This window comes from Anolis sagrei, chromosome 2, assembly GCF_037176765.1.
Source record: "Anolis sagrei isolate rAnoSag1 chromosome 2, rAnoSag1.mat, whole genome shotgun sequence".
In the NCBI taxonomy this organism is placed as follows: domain Eukaryota; kingdom Metazoa; phylum Chordata; class Lepidosauria; order Squamata; family Dactyloidae; genus Anolis; species Anolis sagrei.
Window position 1 is genome coordinate 119,479,592 of NC_090022.1, and position 17,241 is coordinate 119,496,832.

Consider the following 17,241-nt stretch of genomic DNA (forward strand, 5'->3'; position numbering starts at 1 on the left):
CTCATTCATACACACTCATTTTATAAGGAAGCCCTATGGAACTCAGTGGGACTTAAAGCCAAGTTTTAGAATGGGCTAAAACTCATGCTTCACACCCACATATCCACAGTACAATATCTTAGGCATCAGTAGATGTCCAGAAATGCACACATTGATGATATATTCTTTTGATACATCATTTGTTTTGTTTTGGTTTCTTTTTTTTTTTTTTTGGTTGCACTTGCTTTACATCTTCAGGCTTTGGCTAAATCTCCTTGAAAGGCTCTCCTGTAATCTCATGACTCCTGGAGTTGGATCGGTAAAGGGGAGGAAACACTAGATTGTATTACAAGACTCACAACAAAACAGTGAGAATTGGAAACACTGTTGATATAATTCCAGAGAAACTCCAGGCTAAAGGAGTTAACAGCAGATAAAAGCAGTAATGATGGACAAGACTAGAACCAGACCCATAGTTAAAATTTCAAAATCTAGGCTAAGTTTACTGTGATCGGATGTATCCTGAAAGGATGTGAATGGATCATGCGGATACAATTCTGGACCTAGATCCTGCAAGCACTTATGCACACACATCACTAGTGTTTTGAATGAAACAAGGGCACAAAGTTACGCACAAGTGGTATATGAGCACAAAAGTACTTGCAGAGTTCAAATACTAGAGCTTTCTGTTGTCACTTTAGTATAAAAGGTGGAAACAAACAAACTCAGCGTCATTTGATGGAATGTCCTCTGCAAGGCAAACAAACACTGTAAGTCCCCAGAGCTATACATGTGTATGAACTATAACAGTCGTGATTGGTTTAACTTTTTCCCCCTGGGGAAATTAAAGATATTCCCTCCCCCCGTCACAGTGTACGTGATTTAAATTTGCCTGCCTATACTTCAGGGAGAGTGCTTATGCACACCTGGTGTTCTATAGCTTTGCTGGCCTTAGCTATAGAAACAATAAAGCACTTCCACTCACTAATATGTACACGGGATAATTAAAGGAGACAGATGTAGTTCTCTTGGGTGCTATCTTGTTCTGGTGCCAGTTTATTCCTCTTTGAGAAACAGCATTTCAGGTCTGTGGGAGGGGCTCTGTCACTTTGCTGCTGCTCCAGCCGCTGCTGCCACCGCCGTCACCTGGGGGTTCCTGGAAGGAGAGAAGAGCAAAGGAAGTGGCTGACTAGGCTGAGTGCTTTGGTGCATTTCCAACCAGATAACTGATTGTCCATCATCTACGCAACAAGGTTCAAGTTGATTTAAGAAGACCCTTAAATGAACCTATCATGAGGTTTTCTTGGCAACATTTTTCCAGGTACTGCTGGAAAACCAACTCTTGTCAGACCCACTGCCATAGGTCAAGAAAAGTAGAATCTATAGTGCAAAAACATCTGCCAAGGTCACCAATTCTCCATCCTGTACACAAAAACAGAAAAGATGGCTCACCCACTGTGGAAAAAGCACACCTACTGGACTCACAGGGGCACATTTACACGTACTACACTATCTAGTTATCTATCTTGCTATCTATCTATCTTTTCAGTTTATCTAAACCAGTGGTTCTCAACCTGAGGTCCCCAGATGTGTTTGGCCTACAACTCCCAGAAATCCCAGCCAATTTACCAGCTGTTAGGATTTCTGGGAGTTGAAGGCCAAAAACATCTGGGGACCCCAGGTTGAGAAACACTGAGATAAACTGACTTTTGCAGGACTTATTTCCGGGAAAGCGCCATCTTCTGGGTAAACATGCAAAGGACCACAGTATTAGTAATGCAGCACCAATTTTGTAGACATATTTGGGCAATATTATCTATTGCATTTTCAATCCCAGTCTTTCTCCAATAATTCCAATCTTAACCTAATCTCACTTAATCTTCACAATTGTTTTGTGAAGTAGATGACCAAGAGACAGACACCTACACTGCCATATAACCCAGTTTCTGAATCCAGATTATCTGCTTTGGGTTATATGGCAGAGTAAGATAGATCAAGCCTAAGTGTCCCAAGATCACCAGGTCATGCTGTTGAGGTCTAGCACTCTTGACACTCTATTACACAGAATATTCAGGGATAATGAAAACAATGAGGTAACTGTATTGTCAAAGGCTTTCACATCTGGAATCACTGGGGTGTTGTGTGGTTTCTGGGCTGTACAGCCATGCTCTAGCAACATTTTCTCTGATGTTTTGCCTGCATCTGTGACTGGAATGCCAGCTGCAGATGGAGGTGAAACATCAGGGGAGAATTACTATTATTTTTAAAATTTTATTTATTTATACCCCATTTTATCTCTCCCAAAGGGGACTGAAAGCAGCATTACATAAATGCCTTCATATAAAATTTTAAATATTCAAACATGCAAACATTTAAACAGAATTAAACACAAACAGCACTAAAAAACAACAGTTAAAATCAATTAAAACATATTCAAAGTTATAAACCACAGGACCCCCTGACTAGATCTTCATCTTTAAAAGCCTGTCTGAATAAAAATATTTTAGCCTGCTGCCAGAAGGACAGCAGGGAGGGAGCTATTGTGGTTTCCCTGCGAAGAAGGGAGCTCCAGGGCAGCCACTGAGAAGGGAGGCCCGCTCTCCCGTTCCCACCAACCGGGCTTCAGATGGAGATGGGACCGAGAGAAGGGCCTCTCCTGAAGATCTCCGGGCCCGGGCAGGTTCGTACAAGGGGAGGTGGTCAGCCAAATAGCCTGGACCTGAACCATCTAGGGTATTAAAGGTCACAACCAGCACTCTGAATTGTTCCTGAAAAGGACTAGCAGCCAGTGGAGCTGCTGCAACAAGGGGGTAGTCCGCTCCCTGTAGATAGCCCCAGTTAGCAACCTGGCTGCAGCTCTTCGGACCAGCTGAGGTTTCCAAGATCTCTTCAGAGGCAGCCCCACATAGAGTGTGCTACAGTAATCAGGATGGAATGTAATGAAGACATGGACCACTGTGGCCAGATCTGGCTTCTCAAGGGACGAGAACCGTTGGCGCACAAGTTTTAATTATGTAAAGGCCCTCCTGGCTACCACAAATACCCGAGCCTCCAGATTCAGTGCTGAGTCCAGGAAGACCCTCAAACTGCAGACCTGTGTCTTCAGGGGGAATGTGACTCCATCCAGCACAGGCTGAACCCCTAATCCCTGGTCTGCCTTCCAACTAACCAGGAGCACCCCTGTCTTGTCTGAATTACATTTCAGTGTGTTTACCCTCATCCAATCAATTAGTAATGACAGACAGGTTTTGGGGTCAGGACAGTTTCATTGGCTTTAGGTGGAAAGGAGTAGTAGAGTTGAGTGTCATCCGCATATAGGTGGCACCGTGCTCCAAAATGCTGCTATAACACAACCATACAGCTCAGAAACCACACAACACTCCAATGACGCAACTCATCTAGGTTCAGAAGCAACTTAGAGAAATTCAGGGAAATCTAGAAAGTAGTGATAAATTCCTGGAATTAAATAAAATGAAAACAAAACAGTAATTTGAATTAATATGACACACTGATAAATGGGAGAAAATATAGGTGCTATGGCTTTCGAGGCAGCAGCTTTGTTCAATTTTTTTTGTTTGCTGAAGTGTTTATAATTTCTATGAAATTCATTGCTGTTGTTGTTTTATTTGCAAAATTAATGCAATATAACTAAAATGCCTTAGCGGCATTCTTTAGATTTAACACTACTGAGACGCTATTGTTATTGGACAGGTTTGTTCAGGGCAGATTTGCCACTGCCGTCTTCAGAGACTGGAAGAATATAACTTGACAAGGTTGCCCAGCGGATTTCCATGGTTGAGGAATAATTTGAACCCTGTTCTCCAGCATCCTAGGTCCAATGCTCAAACCACTGCATCACTTTGGTTCTCATGCGATGCTATACTATGCACATTTACCAGGGAATAAATCCCACTGAACCTTTTTTTCTGAATACATTTGCATTGCATTGAACTTTTGCCATATAATTTAACACTCTCATGGGACTAGTTCAAAATAATAAGATTAGAATGACCCAATGTAATTGCAGAGGGTTGACAAGTTTATTTGTAGCATTAGCAAGAGTATTTCCTTTTGGGAAGGGAAGGAGTGTGGGGGGGAGACGGGTGGGGGAGGCTTAAGGAACGCATCGAGTTAATTTAAAACTGCAGGTTGGTGATTGTATTATATTTAGAGGCTCTGGGATCCCATGGGGACTGTTGGCAAGGGTTTTTCACAGGGGGAGAAATGGAATTTTCCATGCTCCATCTCTCTGTGAAATGAGAAGATGTGTAATTTCTAGTCATTAACCAGCTCCCCCTGCGCAGGAGGGCAGAGCAAGAAACCAGTCATTTAATTCCCCAATCCTCCCACCCCCACCCACGTTCCTTTTTTTCCTTGTTTCTTGAAGGATTATATCAGGAGAGGAGCTTGGAAAGTGGATATTTAATTTAGATAAATATATGTTTCTTTCCTGCAGCATTCAGTGTCCTTTCCATTACCCATTCTTGAATCGATTCGTCATCAAACACCAGAGCATTAATTTTGGTCTTGGCTGATAGAATTTATATTAACTGGAAAAAATCATTTTATATAAATATAAGAGCTTCTCAGATAAACCATATCACCCTGAGCAGATGACGAAAAGGCAGATAAGAGTAGCTCACATTTCTTTCTTAGTATTATGATAGGAGATCTCTCTCTTATTTGATAGACAACCTGAAAAAGAAAATCCAGGCCAAATGTAATGTTGCGCGTGACTGATGAAATCATGGCTGGTTTTACTGGTTATAGGTTTGGTTCAACAATTGTAGCTTCAAAGAACCCAGTCTAGATATGGAATTGCATACCTATTTGAACCAACTAAGGCACTCAGACTCATCCATTCATTATCAGCAGAAGATAACTATTAATATTTTCTTCTGGAACTTGGCCATATAGCCCAGAAAATTCACAGCAACCCATAGCTGTTAATACTTGAGAGAATACATTAACCATGTTGAGATCAGGGACAAAGGAGGTAGACTTTCTTCATGTCACCTCTCTGCTTATGCATAGCGGCCCACAGAACCACTGGATTAGTGTTTAATCATAGTGATGGACCACTGGATTCCTCTAGCTTAATTTTATCTACACTAGTCCAAACTCTAGTCCTCCAGGTGCTTTAGACTTCAACTCCCAGAAGCCTCAGCTGCCTTGGCCAATGATCAGTGATTCTGAATGCTGAAATACAAAATACCTGAGAGATCAGCATTTGGGAAACACTGATCCACACCATCTAGCAGACTGTTGGGATTCTGAAATTCTGGCAATGAAAGCAATTCAATCCTGACACATTTGCGTAATGACACCTCTATGCAGGACCATCCAGCTCTCTTCCTTCAACTCCAAGAATCTCCCTAAATTCCTAGAAATTCACTGTCATCACTTTATTATCTAGCTGAGCCATGGAGCAGAAATACATGACTGTTCATTATTATGAGATAGTAATCAACTTAAAGCTTCCCAAGAGACAGCTCAAAATTCAGAAGAAGCTTATTGTTTACATAGGATTTGGCCACTGATAAGCAGAATGTTCAAGAGGGATGAAAGGATGTGGTATGGCATTCATCCCACAATGAAGTCCATACATAATTAACTCTCAACATAGCACTAACTAACAAGTAGCTTTAGGATTGTAAGGAGATGGAGTCGCACTGGTATCAGCAGAACCTTGGAGAGTCGCCCTCTGCGGCTCCTACCAAAAATCATAGAAAAACATTCTAAAAATATTTTTTAAAAACACACAACTGAGCTTAAAACAGATGGGGACTAACCTTAAAATTACACTCCATCTATCTATCTATCCATCCATCCATCCATAGTTTTATTTTAAAGAGAAATAAAAAAGATAGGGTGCACAACCTGCCTTGGGGCATGCATTCCACAGTTAATATTTTCTCCAATCTTGTTGTAAAATGGCAGCCATACTGTATGTGTTTTTGTATTCACTCCAGCACACCTACTATGTCGGATCACACAAGACCGTGTTGTTGCTCAGTTGATATTCCAAGCAGCTGGGCAGTACATTTTTTATGATGCATTCCTTACAGAAAGGAGTTGAAGTGGAAGGATATTCATTTCCAAACTCTGGATTAAATATAAGCCATTTAGAATTTCCTACACCAGAGAGGCAAACTCACAGTATAGCAATGAACAGTTCCAAATTTCAACTGGTTTGCAAATGCAAGTCAGCAGCAGTTAGACACTGCATATAACTGACCGGCTCTGCCCGGGGTTTGGTGCTGTTTCCTGCTTCTCATCATGGCACTGCTTAAGAACGTAAGCAAAATTCTGTACCAAATGCCTTTTTAATCAACTATCTTTTTACTTCAGTGAACCAACCAGGTGTGTCTGCAAAGCCCACAATCAGTACATATGTGCAATAGCTTCTGTTCTATGAGACAGTAATAGAGACTATGAAAACAACAAGGAAATTTTCACAACACTATAGGTTTCCATAGTCAGATTTGTTATTTATTTATTTTTATTTCCATGTTAGGAGTGACTTGAGAAACTGCAAGTCACTTTTGTTGTGAGAAAATTGGCTGTCTGCAATGACATTGCCCAGGGGACACCCGATGTTTTGATGTTTTAACATCCTTGTGGGAGGCTTCTCACATGTCCCCGCATGGGGAGCCGTGGCTGACAGAAGAAGTTCAACCCGCTCTCCTTGGATTTGAACTGCTGACCTATTGGTCAGCAATCTGGCTGGCACAAGGGTTTAACCCATTGAGACATTGGAGGCTTTTCAACATTTGTTGAAAATGTTAACTAAACATTTGTGTCACATAAGCAAATCTGAGCCTAGAGCGGGCAGCCGAGGTAGAAACGCAACTCTAGTGTTCCCTGATATCTTTCTTTTGTCTGAGCGATTGCTTCCTTGCCTATAGATTAAGTATTTTCAGCTCTGGCTTCATTTCTTCCCATTCTCTGCAATCATTGTCTTTGTTGAATTGATTGAATTTGGGTTTGCCGGTCAGAAGGAAGCTGCAATTTCTAGCATACCATTTTAATGATAAGCCAGAGGGCATTTGAACCATCCTTCTCAATCAGATATGTTGTTTCATTGATACATTCATTAAAGCAGTTTTTGATGCGATTCCAAGCAGCAAGCTTCCATACAAAGGATGAGATACAATGGTAGTTCAAACTAAATGATAGGCATCTATGAGTGAGAAGTTCTCTCCCAGTGTCAAAGTGTACAGTCCTGCTGCTTATCAAGTGAAATACAGCTTATGTGCATTATAAGTTAGCAACTCCAAGGGCAAACTGAATGGCTGCAATGAAGGCAAGGTTAATATTAGCCCAGAAGCTGCTTCCTCAAAGTACGTACATCCACATAGAGAATTATGGTGCTTTGGTACAACTTTAACTGCCATGACTTCATCCTAAAGAATTCATGGATATCTAATTTAGGGAAAACTACAGTTCTCTGTCAGAGAAAGCTAAATACCTCACAACATTTTATTTATTTATTTATTTGGAATATTTATATCCCATCCTTCTCACCTCCGAAGAGGGACTCAGGACGGCTTCCAACAGGCACTATTCAATGCCGACACAATATAATGACATAACATAAAACACAATTAAAACAGTTATAAATATACATTAAAACAGTTCCAACCTCCATATTTCACAGGAAGAACCATGTCAATTAACTTGTGTCAAACTGTTATAACTCTACAGTGTAGAAACATTCTTAGAAGAGGCCATTGTAGGAGAGAAGGTGAGATTGACACTGGTTTATTTCTCTGCCAGCTTATTCAATAACTTGCAATATTTCACAAATGAAAACCAGGATGCATGTAGCCAAGAAACATCATCATGTAGTCAAATTGGCAAAAGTTATTAATGAGGAAGGACAAGTTAGGAGAGGCGGCAACAGTTTGCTTTTCCCTGATCCTGCTGGGAAGGGTGGCAACTAAAGTTAGTTGAGGGATCAAGAAGGAAAGTGGTAGGAGAGAAGAGGAACTGGGAACTTTAAAGTATCTTGGGGGGGGGGGGGAAGAGATGACATAAACTTCATTGGGACTCTTCCTGCTAGATTGTGAGAGTGGGAGGGGGACTTGCTCTGTTCCAAAACTCTCTCTATGAAGCTGTGACAACTCCATCCCTCAGGGTTTTTGCACATCCTTTTTGCACATCTGGTGCAAGAGAAAACTGGAGAGTGTGACAGAGAAAAACAGGCTGGGAGGAAAGAGGCCACCAGGGTTTCATACATGCATTTGTGTATAATATGCTCTTTTGAGGTAATCTATCCTATCCATCCTCTCCTGTCCACCGCCACTACTCCTTGGCAACCATTTTGCATCCTAAATAAAGACAGCAGATTAGTATATTTATGCAACATAATCTGCATGCTTTGTTTAATTCACAGAATTTGGGTTTGCAGGTCAGATAGAAACTCCTATTTTTAGCATACCATTCTAAGAACAAGCCTGGGGGCACTTGAGCATGACATTTTCATGGGCACTGAAATCTCTTTATTATCTGCAGTCCATCCTAACTTTGTGCTGTTTGGCAAAAGCTAGGTAGGTATAGAGGTACAATTAATCCTCTGTCATTCCACTTCCTCTGCTGCTTTTAAAATGCCTGCTTTCCTTTCCTCTTGCTGCTTTCTTCCTTAATCCCCATCTTATTTCCATTTATGTTGGCTGGGTTCAAAAAGCAAAAGTAATCTGCACTCAGTAAACGTAACAGGAGGGAGAGATGAGAATGGATGAATCTTCCCTATGTCCCACTAGGTTCAAGCAAAAGCACATTGTTGCACCCTCTCTGTGCTTCTCTGCTCTTCCTCTTCAATACGCATTGACAACTTGGCTAGATGTCTCTTGTTGCTTGGCTAGATGTCTCTATATTTCAATCTGTGAAATGTTGGAGGATATGTTTTTTTTCTTTTTGGAGGATATGTTTTTTTTTTCCAAATTGTGTTCAAATTCAAATTTTCTTCCCTCATACCTTTCCTCTCCCATCCTTCCATTCCTTAATTCCTGCCTTTCCTCCCTCCTTTCCATCACAGTAAAGGTAAAGGTTTTCCGCTGACATTAAGTCCAGTTGTATCTGACTCTGGTGGTTGGTGCTCATCTCCATTTCTAAGCTGAAAAGCTGGGATCATCCATAGACACCCCCAAAGTCATGATGCTAGCCTGACTGCATGGAGCACTATTATCTTCCTGCTGCAGCAGTACCTATTGATCTACTCACATTTGCATGTTTTCGAACTGCTGGGTTGGCAGAAGCTGGGCCTAACAGTGGAAGCTCACCCTGCTCCCCAGATAACTGACCTTTCGGTTAGCAAGTTCAGCATCTCAGTGGTTTAACCCAGGGGTCCTCAAACTTTTCAAACAGAGGGCCAGGCCACAGTCCCTCAAACTGTTGGAGGGCCGGATTATAATTTGAAAAAACAAACAAACATGAATTCCTATGCGCACTGCACATATCTTATTCGTAGTGCAAAAGACATTTAAAAACAATACAATAAATAAAATGAAGAACAATTTTAACAAATATAAACTTATTAGTATTTCAGTGAGAAGCGTGGGCCTGCTTTTGAGATCGGATTGCTGTTGCTGTTGTGTGCTTTCAAGTCGTTTCAGACTTAGGTTGACCCTGAGCAAGGGCCAGGTAAATGACGTTGGAGGGCCGCATCCGGCCCCTGGGCCTTAGTTTGAGGACCCCTGGTTTAACCCACTATGCCACCTGGGGCTCCCCTTTCCATCATACACACATCCAGTAGCAGCAGCTAATCCATTTTGTCTCCTTTCTTTCCTAGTCACATGACAGAAGGCCACTTCACCTAGCAATAACCAATCCATTGTGTTCCTTTACTTTCCCTCAGCCCTGGGCCCAAAGAAGGTTTTCTTTTTTAGTTTAAACTCATACATTATTTTAAATTGGATAATGAAGGGTAGGTGTCCCAAGTTTGATCCAGACACATCAAGCCATGTAGGAGCCTCTGTGGATCAAACAAACAATCATACTTCGACACACAACATATGTTGTGTGTGTGTGCATTTATGGGGGATGTCATAGGCAAGCTGCAGTCTCCAGATTCCTGTGGGTCAAAATTGTAGCTACGTGGAAGGGAAAATGGGGAAATTGTCCTCCATTTAAGAATTTTTTCCTCTAGTGATTTTTTTTTTTTAGACTAGCGGTGGCAGACGGTTTCCATGCTACTCACCCCACTCTAACTTTTAATCTGAATTTTAACAGCAATATACAAGTACTGAGACCTAGTTTAAATAAAGGTGTCAGTACCTTGGATAGCTCTTTTAGCGTCTGGAGTAAAATATGGAGCAAGTTTATTGCTCTTTAGAGGGGCATCTACGCTATGGAATTAATGCAGGTTGACTCTGCTTTAACTGTCTCAGTGCTATAGAATCCTGAGATTTGTAGTTTTACAGAGAAGGCTAAAAATCTTGTAAAAAACGATGACTCCCATGACTCCAAAGCACTGAGACTTGGCAATAAAGTCATGACAAACTGCAACCTACCCATCAAATTTCAGGGAACATTAGTAATGACAATGAGCCAGATACTTGATTTAAAACAAGGCATTTGCTTCTGTAGGATAGAATATCCTTCATCAAGAATGTTAAGGCCCAGAACATCCCTGACAAAGAAAACTCTTCAAAAGCAAAAGCACTGCACAAGACCCTTGGATCATCAATTATGAGGAGCACTGCCAACAGATCTATATAAGATGATTGAAAGGAAGGGCATGGAATGGCATGGCCAATTGTCCCAACTTGAGCACATACAAAAAGAGAGGTGAAGGACCCAGCAAGGAGTTTGTGTTACCTTATTGCTCTTTCTCTGTTATATAAGCAACAACATCAATTTAACCTCAGATTATTGTGTTTGCCTGCCTTACTTATGGACACCCATTGCTTATCTGCAGATTCTCATAATCCCACTTTCTTTTTTAGAAATAGGAGGACCACAGTGGAGATGATGCTCCAGTATGCACAACCTTGCCAGAATTCTGGCAGGATGTTGTGTATGCAAACTGTATTGCAATGAATGAATAATATTGTGCCTGGGATGATAATACATGATAACATGTGATGTGAATTGACCTTCAGCCCATAGATCCAAGTTGGATTCAAACCAGTGGTTTATGTGGGAACAATTTTCTATCCTAACACAGGCTCCCTGGAGCCTTCTTGTTCCCATACATGAAACTATCCAGCCCATAGTTATTTGAGAGAGCTTTTCATGTTAATATCTTTCCGTCTTGTGTTGAAAGTGTCCACAGGATGTGGTGAGAGCACCCCAAGGACTGGATCTGCATGTTAAGCATAATCAGTATATGGAAATACTTTTTTCCTTTGGGGTTACAAGAAGACATGAAGAATTCAGGTTTAAGTGGGTAGCTATTATGCTACACAGTCCCTCCTGCTCCCCTGAAGCTTCCTTCACGATATTTTTTGTTGACTCACTTGTTTTGGCTGTACAATCTGTTACTGCATTTGGAGAAGAGAAGATCATTGACACATGGGAGAGAGAAGGAGAACAAAATAAGAAATCATTTCTTAATTTGTTTTCATCACTGGATTCCCACAATGTCTGTGAAAACTAGGGGCGGTGAGGGTGGGGAGGCTCTGTTGTTAAATATAGCCAACCCTCTACATTTGTAAGTTTGATGTTTGCAGATTTGATTATTTGGAGATTTAATTAATATAGTCTCTCTAAGAATCTTTAGGTCCGCTGGTGTGATTTTGTCATCAATCTTTGCTAGACATTGACCCTAGATTTATACTGAAGGACTTCGGGATTCCTAAAAAAAGATCAGGTTCAAAAATAAGGTTTATTTTTTTCCATTTTGTACACCCTTGGCCACACCAAATGTAAAGGGCTGACTATAATATCTGGGCAAGAAAGAAATGATTGGAGAGGCCTATTGGTTAGCAGGTTGTTATTTACCAAATCTCCCACTTTTGTCTTAGGCTAATTGTTTGTAGCAAAGTATTTGGCCTGGGGAGAGTCCCAAAATGGTTATACATAATTGTCTGATTCCTCCTTCATGGAAAACTGAGGACGGAACTATGTGCAATAGGAGCATCATTCATGCATCTGCCCTGCTCACCTATACAGCAGAGTATCCGCTACTGATCACTTCTCTTTTACCTTTCACCTCTTACTTGGTTACTTTACTCCCTTCCTAACTCATCAGGAACTACCAACTCTTCCTTCAGATGAAAAGAAACACATACCTTTCCTCCTGCACATTTCAATCCCATGTTGATATGGTGGCAATCTACATTTTGTAACCCTGAAACCGTATATTCTCATGTATATACATGTAAAAAAAACAAACCTGGTTCAATTAATCCACATACTGTACCCTAACTTTTATCAAAGAAGGAACATTCCCCTTCTCCAAGTAGAGAAGTGAAAGACAAGAATTTAGTCCATCCTGCGAGAACCTACATGTATTGACCCACCCTAATCTCTCCATTATGACAATTGTTCTGGCCTGGTGGACAACGAATGAACGAACAATTTTATTGATTAGCCAGTTGGCCTTATCAAAAACGGACAGGGCAAACACAACATACAACATACATAAGTCCTCTTAAAATAAAATACAAATTGAAGGCCTGGTGGGAAAATAGTAGTAGCAGTAGAAATGTTGAGAGGATTCAGTGAGTTGAGAGAATAGAGTGAGTGGGTGCTTCTTATGGATTCTACCAGGAGACACTAAGCTTTCAACTTCTGCCATTCTAATCAGAGAAGACAATGGTTCCTTTATCAAAAAAGAAATCATTTACCCCTCTGTGTAGGGTGATAAACAGCCTTTTTGAATGTTTGGAGAGGAAAATGGCAATGGCTTGGGCTGGCTTTCCCCTCTCTGTGGAATAATCCTTGACTTATCTATGAGTCACTCAAAATTGATAATTTTGGCCTACAAAGCAGCTCTTGACTCATACATGAGTATAATAGTAAACTCATATTTTGTTCTGTTTTGCCAATATTTTCCCTAGACTCTCCATGTGACTTGTGTGATTGTCCATTTCTTTTGCTTGTTTTTTTATATATACTTTGATCTGTTGATTATTATCAGAGCAAGACAAAGGTTGCAAGCATAGAGACCCAACGGAAATTGCTGGACAATATACCAGGCTGTGGAATATAATCGCATAGCTACATTTTAATCAGTCACTTCACTGCTATTTCTTTCTAGAATCCCTGGCTTCTACAAAAATTAGAGATATACCAGAAAAGGAGCATTGCCATTCACTGAAATATCACTGTTCATTAACTGAGGAAAAAGGGTCTAAACAGGTGTAAAAGGAGTTGCCCATCTAGAGCAGGGGCCCTCAAACTAAGGCCAAGGGGGCCAGATATGGCCCTCCAAGGTCATTTACCCGGCCCTAGCTCAGGGTCAATCTAAGTCTGAAACGACATGAAAGCACACAATAACAATAACAATCCTATCTCATCAGCCAAAAGCAGCCCCCCACTTAACATTGAAATACTAATAAATTTATATTTGTTAAAAATTATCTTCATTTTAATTATTGTATTATTTTAAGTGTTTTTTGCACTACAAATAAGATATGTACAGTGTGCATAGGAATTCATTCATGTTTTTTTCAAATTATAATCAGGCCCGCCAACAGTTTGAGGGACTGTGACCTGGCCCTCTGTTTAAAAAGTTTGTGGACCCCTGATCTAGAGTGACAGCAGCAAACAATGCTCTCACGTGGAATTGACTTTTGTGACATTATCATGAAGTCAAATCAATTGGCTAGGTAGGAAGCACTCCTTTCTGAAAATGGTCCCCACTCTCAGTTATCATTGGTCTTGTGACCTCACAGTATTGATTACTTCATATGTGAGCAAACTTGGCAAGACTGGAATCAAATCTTCAGTACCAGTACCTGCCCTCAGGCTGCACCAGCCAAAAACCCCTAAAAGAAAAGAAAAGGCATTGGAAAGAAGAATTGGCTGGCATCCACATCCAGTTTTGTTGTGGGGTGGAGAGCCGATCAAAATCTCTAACTCTTAGAGGCCTCAAGGGGAAGAAGGGCTGGGGGTATCCTCACTCCCATTTTTCCTGGCACATTGTGAAGGAGTCAGAGGGCACAAAAAGTTGTTGGGGTGGCACATGCAATTCTTAGGGTTCATTTTGCTCACCTCTGGTAAGCAGGATCTCTAGGCTGATTAGATAAATGTGAAAACCTAATCACATTGTTTTCAAAAGGTAAATATTAGCTTACAGACTTAAAATATTGAGAAAAGTAAATGTAAGGAAATGAAAGACAATTTCTGCTTGTCTTTTCCTCAAATGCCATACATCATAAAGTACAGAAATCATGAGTTAAGTAGCTACCAACTTCTTTCACAAAATTACTTTTGTTCTTTTTATTGTTTATTTTATGCCATCCTGAGAATTTGAACCAGAGAGTGGGAGATTAAATGTTATAAAAATGAAATATTATGAGATTCTGCAGTGGTTTCTGTGAATAAGAGAAATAACCACTTTTATGTATTTACTCTCGTATATAAAGTGTATGTCCCCTGGAATGGCTCCTCATTAATGAGACTACCACTGTGAGGATATCATAGAGCAGAGGCTACAGCTCGAGGGCTAAAAGGAAAATGAAATGTAAAGATGTGTCCATAGGATAAATGTAAAAGCAGCAACATGCTGAATTTTAAAAATCCCACTTAAAGGAACAGAGCTTTGAGGGAAAAAAGATAAAGCAATAAGAATGGAGTCTTCGATTTATGAAACTAAACAACCTAGGACAGAAATGTGCACTGATTTGCCTAACTACAGTACAATAAAGTAATATTTAGGCAATCACAATTTGAGGGTTGGTGTGTTTTTAAGCAGTTTATATATTTAGCCCCAGGTGCGTCTATATTAGTGGGGCAATGAATAGCTTCCAGGTTTTAGTTTGAACTTGAAATAAGCTATCTGTGATGCTGAAATCTATCTCCAGGTTCTGGCAAAAATCCTGGGTTCATTCACTAACAGGGAAGCTACCAGATGCACCAGTTTCTAATAGGTTTTGTCCCTTTGTAACCAGTGGAGACACTAGTGAATCAGAAGGAGTACAACTGAGATCTTGTGGAAACATCTAGAGAAGAGTTTTATCTCAGCTTGTTTGGTGTGTACACATAATACATAAATCTAGAAGTTTTAAGGAAAAAAATATCAACCCCAAAATCTGGGTTGACTTATCTATAGGTCTATTTATGTAATATACCTTCACTCTTTTTTATCTCATGGGAAGCTTTGCAGGACAGGCAGGGATTACAGAGCAGAAGCTGTCTACCTCACGGTCACAGTCCAACTTCCTTCATCCCAGCAGATGTTGGGCCAACCGGTTTGAAGGGCAAGCTGAATGGCTGCTGGGGATGAAGAGGACCTGAGTGAGATCACCTGCTGGGTCTTTTCAAGCTGAATGGCTGCTGGGGATGAAGAGGACCTGGGTGAGATCACCTGCTGGGTCTTTTCATTCAGGTCATCCCCTGCATTATTTAACAGGAGGAAACAAGTTGGGCTAACCAGTTGCCTTTCAACCACAATGATGTATAACTATAATTATTATAGTAATCACAATTTTAAGTTTTGTATTTGAAGTTTTCTGTTGTTCCAGTCTATGCACACTCACCCTGATTGTGTAAAGAAATCAATACTGCTTTCTGTGGCTTAGTATCTTGATAAATGTGAATCTAAAGAAATGAATATAACTTTTGGAGCAAAGTGTGTAGAGCAGGGGTCCTCAAACTAAGGCCCTCCAAGGTCATATACCCGGCCCTCGCTCAGGGTCAACCTAAGTCTGAAACTACTTGAAAGCACATAACAACAACAATCCTATCTCCATTGAAATACTGATATTTTTATATTTGTTAAAATTGTTCTTAATTTTAATTATTGTATTGTTTTTAAGTAGTTTTTTTTTTGCACTACAAATAAGATATGTGCGGTGTGCATAGGAATTCATTCATGCTTTTTAAAAATTATAATCCGGCCCTCTAACAGTTTGAGGGACTGTGACCTGGCCCTCTGTTTAAAAGGTTTGAGGACCCCTGGTGTAGAGAAACAGTTTTGGGAGGGTGAAGAAAGAAAGAAAAAGAATTATTACAGAAGAGCTAATGATTTATAAGACAAATGAAATACAATTTCTTTTGTAGGCACCACTGATGTTGTGATTCCTTTTTTTGTAAAAAGGGGGAACAGAAGGTAGATTGACAAGTTTAATAGAACTATTTATAGTTAAGAGGCAAAGAGAGAAGAGATTGACTAGTAATATTTAAAAGGTGTTAAATACGTTTTAATAATGGTTGTTGACTTTCTGTAGAGAAGACATATATGATTATATGCTTGATGCTTTAGATTATTTTTGTACATGTACATTATACAATAAATCATCAATCTCCTTTCTGTAATGTACACTATAGAAAGTGGATTGATGATCTATTGTAAAAGAGAAGCACTGAAGGACTTTATAAATTAATAGGAGTTCAATCTATTGTCAAGAAGACTGGCAGCCGTTTTATCTTTTTATCCTTTTCTTTTTCCTTTCTTTTCTTTCACTGTATCTTTTTTCTTTTTTTCTCATATTATCTTATTTTGTTTGATACGGTTATTGTTTTTGAAGTATTTGAGAACTTTGATAAAAAGTATTCTTCTCAAGCCACGGTCAGCATTGGCTACTATGCCTCCTGCCTTTACATCTAAAATTATTTTAGGTTGCAACTTGATTTATTACTTTTTCCATTTACACCATTTAATGCTGTTCCATTATCTGGGAGGAGGCCACCAGGGGGCGCTAGAGAGAGAAGGAGAGTCCATTTTACAGGGGGGGGGGTTGAAGAAAGAAAACCATTTCTCCCATGGAATAACCATTTTGTTGGTTATTTCCCCTCCCCACTTCTCATTTCATAAAAAGGGCTGTTTCCAAGATGAGGACATGGGTGGGGGGAATAACAGGAAAACAGGGGGAAATTGTTTTTGTCCTTCAACCCACCCCCGTAAAATGGACTATGCTTCACTCTCTAGAGCCCCCTGGTGGCCTCCGCTCGGATAATGGAAGAGTGCCCACTATTTATGTAATGTGCAAATATTAGTTTAATTAATTTCATACTGCAATTATATTACCTTTTGCTTTAAAAATGCTTTGAATTACAGCCAGTATAATTTTTTAAAGGAAATGGGATGAGTGGGAATGGGGACCAGTATAGGTTGGGCATCCCTTATTTTAAAATTCTGAAATCCAAAAT

General features: G+C 40.1%; 1 protein-coding gene across 2 annotated transcripts in view; it reads right to left on the reverse strand.

Annotated features, from left to right (window-relative positions):
* Nucleotides 1–1,002: 1,002 nt before the first annotated feature.
* Nucleotides 1,003–17,241, reverse strand: part of CYGB (cytoglobin) — a 64,034-nt gene continuing 47,795 nt past the window's right edge. For both annotated transcript variants that reach the window (XM_060764604.2, XM_060764603.2), the window contains exon 4: nucleotides 1,003–1,135. In XM_060764604.2, the coding sequence (XP_060620587.1) occupies nucleotides 1,084–1,135 (52 nt within the window). In that variant the 3' untranslated portion in view covers nucleotides 1,003–1,083. The remainder of the gene's footprint in view (nucleotides 1,136–17,241) is intronic.